General features: G+C 38.3%; 1 protein-coding gene across 3 annotated transcripts in view; it reads left to right on the plus strand.

The window, feature by feature from the left end:
• The window catches only part of LOC107597106 (phosphatase and actin regulator 4B-like), a 47,915-nt gene that overhangs the window by 11,488 nt on the left and 30,315 nt on the right, over positions 1-6,112 (plus strand). The window contains exon 1 of one of the 3 annotated variants that reach the window (XM_016288018.1): positions 3,492-4,084. The exons of the other annotated variants lie outside the window; for them this stretch is intronic. Coding sequence (XP_016143504.1) covers positions 4,039-4,084 — 46 coding nt within the window. The 5' untranslated portion in view covers positions 3,492-4,038. Of the gene's footprint in view, positions 1-3,491; positions 4,085-6,112 lie in introns of those variants that run through there. 3 annotated transcript variants of the gene reach the window in all.

Here is a 6,112-nt window from a genome sequence, read left to right on the forward strand (position 1 = left end):
TGTGTGTGTGTGTGTGTGTGTGTGTGTGTGTGTGTGTGTACTGTGTATATTTATTATGTATATATCAGAGGTGGGGGACTTGAGTCACATGACTTGACTTGAGTCAGACTTAAGTCGCAAATTTTAGGACTTGAGACTTGCTTGACAAATATTCATAAAAGACTTGACTTGACTGACTTGATATTCATGACTTGAGACTTGACTCGGACTTGAGTTAAAGGACTCGAAATAACTTGTCTTTCGTTTAATAAATATCTGGGGGGGGTTTAACGCACCGCAACCTAACCAAGTGACGCAGCAAGCAAGCAGAGCATTCGCAGTGTTGCTAACTTAGCGACTTTGTCAATAGATTTAGCGACTTTTTTCCCCCCAAAAAAGCGCTTAGCAACAAATCTAGCAACATCTTGGACAAACCTTATAGTTTGTGAGCACTATCGAATTAATTTTTTTGCAAGTGGAATGCATTGTAAATGGTTATTCACTGTTTATAAGGAAATGTCAGCTTTTTTGGCAGTAGCACTTAGTATATGCATGTTCAGTACAGTGTCTAATAATTGGTCTTCAGTGTTAGACTTTGAGTGAGAAGCCTATGGATAGTTTATGGGGATGCATAAAAGAAAAAAAAATCATACTGTTGCGAATCCAACCATGCATACACAAACAAACAAAACAAAAAAAACAAACTTGCAAGCACAACCATGCACACGCATACACGTGCACACACATTCACTCACAAATAATATTAATAAATCACACTCACTCAAATCACCTCTCTTGCTCTCTCTCGCTCTTTCACACTCACACTCACACACACACACAGATTAATAATGTACATTATAAACAGGTGCAAGGTTTGTGTGATTTGATTATTAATATTTTTTCTTGTTGTTATTCTTTTGTTAAAAAGGAAGGATCTAACTTGAGGATCTGTTCATGTCCCATAAAGGTTATGCCTGTTTGAAGAATGCCATTTGGTGGCATAGAAACCATTTTACTTGAATTGTTTGTTTAATACTTTTTCATGGTTTTCTTCAATGTTGAGGTCTGCGGGACTTTTTTATTTATTTATTTATTTTATTCCCGCTCCCGCAAGGTTTTATTCCACACCCACCCGCTCCCGCTATATATTCACTCTTTGTTCACCCGCTTTCCGCTTAGAATAATTTTCTTCCCGACCCGACCGTTCCCGCTAAATTTAGATCTCGTTTCCAGAATCTCACATTGAAATTTCCGCTACTGAAAAAAAGAGCAATAGGCTGACAAATAAAAGTGTAGTCTACTCTGCACAAAATTGTATGTTATTTTATTCGTCTTGTCAAGAGTCTTGAATTTATTGACTTTGACTTGAATTTATATTAATTATCTTAAGAGACACAAAATTAGTTTAATATTTTATGCAACACGGTAGGAAAAAGTGTCAGAGAAAATAAAAATGTTGTACAAATATTTTATTTCTTATTTTTATTCGTCTTGTCAGGATACAATTCGTTTAACATTGACAACACAATAGGGAAAAAGTGTCGCAGAGAGAAAAAAAAATACAAATGTAGGTTGTACAAAAATAGCCTATTAGTTATTTTTATTTGTCTTTTCAAAATACTAAATTAATTTGACATTTTTCTGATAACACAGCCTATAATTTTAAATGAAAGATGTCGTATTTATTTATTTTTCTCTGCGACACTTTTCCTACTAAGCAAAATATAAACAAAACAGAGTTGAACGTCCTTCAAGGACAGCACTTCCACACTTTGCTCCATCCTTATTCTGCTCTGTCACTCATCGACAACCTGCCTGTTCTGTCTGAGGGCTGTATATTTACCACAGGTAGCCTACATCCTGTTCTGAGCATCGTTATGCACATGCTGCGCACAGACCATGCAAATAAAACGCGTGACGTTTAAAGCATGCGTGCAGCGCATGCATAACAGTCTTGAGCGCAAGCTGTACCGGTGGTCAGTAAGAATAAAGCGCAGATATGCTGTTCTAAATAGACGTCAGGAACGGGATATTGTTAGACTGCCCGCTCCCGTTTAAATTACACCAGAGTTACCAACTGCTACCGTGTTTTATTCGGGAATTTTATCCCGCACAAAAAATCCGGTCGATTCCGCGGGAATGCAGACCTCTACTTTAATGTTTGAGGCATATTGAAACAGCTGTACCTAAATACTTTTCATGCTTTTATGTTGGACTAATTTCAGTTACATTTACATCTTAGGCTATGTAGTTTTAATTTTTATTTATTTATTTATTTATTTTAGATTTTTATTGTATTAACTCAGCTGTATGTAGACACTTTTTGAGTAGAAATGCATGTTGCAAATAAGACTCCCATAATCCATAACTACTGTAGTTTTAAGCTATTTTAATATATAAATTCAGTTAAATAATCAAACATTTGTATGACTTGACAGTGACTTGCTTGACCCAAGCTACGACTTGACTTGAATTGCTTGACAAAAGCAGTGACTTGACTTGACTTGCTTGATTCTCACAAAAATGGACTTGGACTTGCTTGAGACAAATATGCATGTTTATATATATGTATATGTATGTATGTATATGTATGTGTGTATATATATATATATATATGTATATATATGTATGTATGTGTGTATATATATATATATATATGTATATGTATGTATATGTTAAAAATCCTACAATGTGATTTTCTGGATTTTTTTTTTCTCATTTTGTCTCTCATAGTTGAGGTATACCTATGATGAAAATTACAGGCCTCTCTCATCTTTTTAAGTGGGAGAACTTGCACAATTGGTGGCTGACTAAATACTTTTTTCCCCCACTGTATATACACACACACACACAGTGTACACACATATATTATATAAACAAAAACTTTTATTTCTGTATGTGATTTTATTTTGTCATTTGACAGCACTAATTAAAAAAAATTATTAAAAGGGAAAACAGTTCTTTTGAAATTGTCAACTGTTTTTACTGCATTTTTTATCAAAAATGCAGCCTTTGTGAGCGTAAGAGACTGTCAAAAACACTTTAAAAAAATATTACCAGCCCCTGAATTTTGAAAGGTAGTCTAAATAAAAATATTGATGCAATTCCCTGTGCAGTACCAATGCAATATCATAAGTACAATAGCCATATATGATTGCGTTGGCAGTCTGTTAGTATGTGTCTGTCTGATAAAATAAAGTTGAAAGCACATGTTTAGCCTGGACTCGACATAAGTTTATTGATGTGCAGTTGAGTTTGTTTTATCTGCTGTTGTCTGTTTTTCCGTTTCACGCTGCGGTGGACTATGGGAGGGGGTCGTTTTCGGTTCTCTTCACCTCTTTCTCTTCCTCACCCCCCTCCCTGTTTCAGGATCAGGGTGGAGTGCCATTTCCTCCCTCTGTTTTCCAAGGCAATCTGAATCTCTCACTGCCATTAATGCACAGCCTTTCTTTCTTTAAACACCTCACTCCCGGCACTTAAAGTGACATCTTTAGCTCCACGGCAAGCCCTGTCTTCCGGATCAGTTTCCTACTAGTTCACTTATCTCGCCGCTATTATTAATGTCTGATCCATTAAGGTCTGATATCTTGACTCGGGCTGCTCACGCTCAAGTTTATTGCAGCTGAATGGTATCTGCATAACACATTTGTCTGTTTTCTCACCGAACTCAGTGGATGTGCGTCATTCGCTGATTGTCTTTCCAAAGGCTGGGACTCTTCACCGGCTGTGCTTTTAGGATCTGATCATGGATTTGTGGTCGACTACGAAACACCAGCAGCTGTCTACGGGAGCAGCTCTTTTCAGGTGTTTCCCTTTGTGAGACATTCTGGCTTTTACACTTCTTATGTACTCAAGAAACTGGAAGTCCTCACACTTTAGAGTTGCGACACTCCGTTCCTCAGACTCTGTCTTCCATCTGAACTATTGGATATATGGTTGGTTTTAGATCTTATTGTGCTCTAGGACTATCGCTTTTCCATTCGTACTCCTACTTCAGCATTTTCTCTTACGTTCTTCTTGATTTGGAGACGCCAAACAGGAAAGGAAGTAGACGCTTGTATGGCTTGCTGCTTTCAAACAAGTTGCCATGGCAGCTGTAGTCAAGGTAGGCTGATGCATCCACACACTAAAATGTAGTAATGGGGGACACCGTATTAGTGTTTAAATAAGGAGCAATTTGAACCTGCTTGTTGAGCTTTATGAGTCTTTATGTTGTCTGTTTTGCCTTCTCTTCTCTGAATTTTTCACTCTGTTGATTTGTGGGTTGCAGGTGTTGGTTGCTTATATTTACTTATTTTACACAAAGCATAGGTCTCACAGGGCATCCTGTGTTTACTGGGCTTTGTTAAAGGGTCATGAAACCCCAGACTACTTTTTCTGAGATTTTAGAGGAGGTGTTTGTGTTGCACATCAAAGAAGACAATGTTGGCATCCAATATTTTTGACTGTTGGAGAAAACTGGTTCATTTTAAGCTTTTTTGCGCTGTTTTCATCTTCCGGGTTTAAAATCGACATCGTGTTGACGTCACAATTTGTGACGTTGCAATGGACTAATAGTGCATCGATGACGCTTCGGTGTCTAAATTATTCATGAGACTGTGTGTTAGTGCTGGGCGGTATACCGGTTCATACTGAATACCGGTGTTTATTTTTGTTATGATATGAATTTTTAAAATACCACAATACCGGTGTATGTCGCTTAAACAATGTTCGGAACGCGACACTGTTTGAAAGGGGTCCCTTTTCACTGTTGCACTGTGGTGAGGGAACAGCTGTATGTGTTACTAAGCGTGAAAGTTCTGAAACTGAAGCTGTAGAACTAATAGAACGTGATGACACAGAAGAACTCATCCACAATATCCACATTGACCTCCACAAATATCCCCCGCCCCCTGCCATCAGCTCCCGCCTCTCACACACATGAGCGCGACTTTAGCACTAGATTTAGCAACTTTCAGACCCTTTTAGCGGCTTTTTTCCATTGAATATTCATACTGACAAACCTAGCGACTTTTTTTGGATAAACCTTAGCTATGGTTCAGTTGGAAGATTTCGCCAGTGCTGTCCCGCGTACGCAAGGTCTGACTTTCCCGGAGAAGTGTCACCTCTCTCGGCGTCTGTTCTCTGCAGTGAGCGGCAGAGAAGCAGCGCATTCATTTGGCCGCACCGCAGGCGACTCGTCAATAAATGAGTGCAAAACAGCGTTTCCTAGCACCTGTCGCTTACTGATTGTTTGGAATTATAAATATGAGCGTAGTTCGTCTGTTAATATCACATGCACTTTTTTTTAGTTTGTTACTCAGAAGCTGGCAGTGCTCTGCATGAGACAAAAAAGTAATCTAGCCAAAACAACCGCATAGCCGCTCTTTAGTGTAGATGCATGTTGATTTTATCAGACGATGCCGCGATTATAAATGAGAGTGACTCCTGGTTAACATGTATTAAAAGGGGTTGTGTTTAGTCACTATTTAGAGTGGTATGTTTTGACAATATTCACTTATGACAGTAAAATAGGGCATTCTAAGTCAATATACTGCAGTATTTCCTCTCTCAATCAGTAGAAAATATGGTTAACATCCGGTCATGCATGAAAAAAAAAAATACCGTCATGTACCTTGAAACCGGTATAATTTTGAAAAATACCGTGATATAAATTTTTGGTCATACCGCCCAGCACTACTGCGTGTACTTATCCTATGAGATGATGTTTCGCTTAGTTATTCACAACAGCATGTGTTGATTTGCTATGACAGACTTTTCAGACTGTGAGATGACATCGTGCACGTTAACTGAGAGAAACGTTCATGGATCGAAGAAGAGTGTTTGTTTTTGCTTTGTAATAGGAGTTCGGCACAAACGCGATTCATTCACTTGGTGAGTATAACCGTTTTTACAGCTCTGTGACACAACCAGTCAAAAGGCTTATATAAACGCTACAGAATAAGCCTTAAAAGTTCTCAGAGGTGCAACAGCGCGTTCATATATATGTTTTCGATGCAGAGTATTTGTGTTTTTAACTTGATGGGAGCGAAATGAAATGAAGCTGTGCATGTTGTCTGTCTCCCCTCTTCCCCCTCCTCCGCTCCGCTGCGCACCACGCCCACTTTTTTAGCATTTTTTAAAACTAGAGGCA

The sequence above is a fragment of the Sinocyclocheilus grahami genome, unplaced genomic scaffold (assembly GCF_001515645.1).
Source record: "Sinocyclocheilus grahami isolate Dianchi unplaced genomic scaffold, SAMN03320097.WGS_v1.1 scaffold228.1, whole genome shotgun sequence".
In the NCBI taxonomy this organism is placed as follows: Eukaryota; Metazoa; Chordata; class Actinopteri; order Cypriniformes; family Cyprinidae; genus Sinocyclocheilus; species Sinocyclocheilus grahami.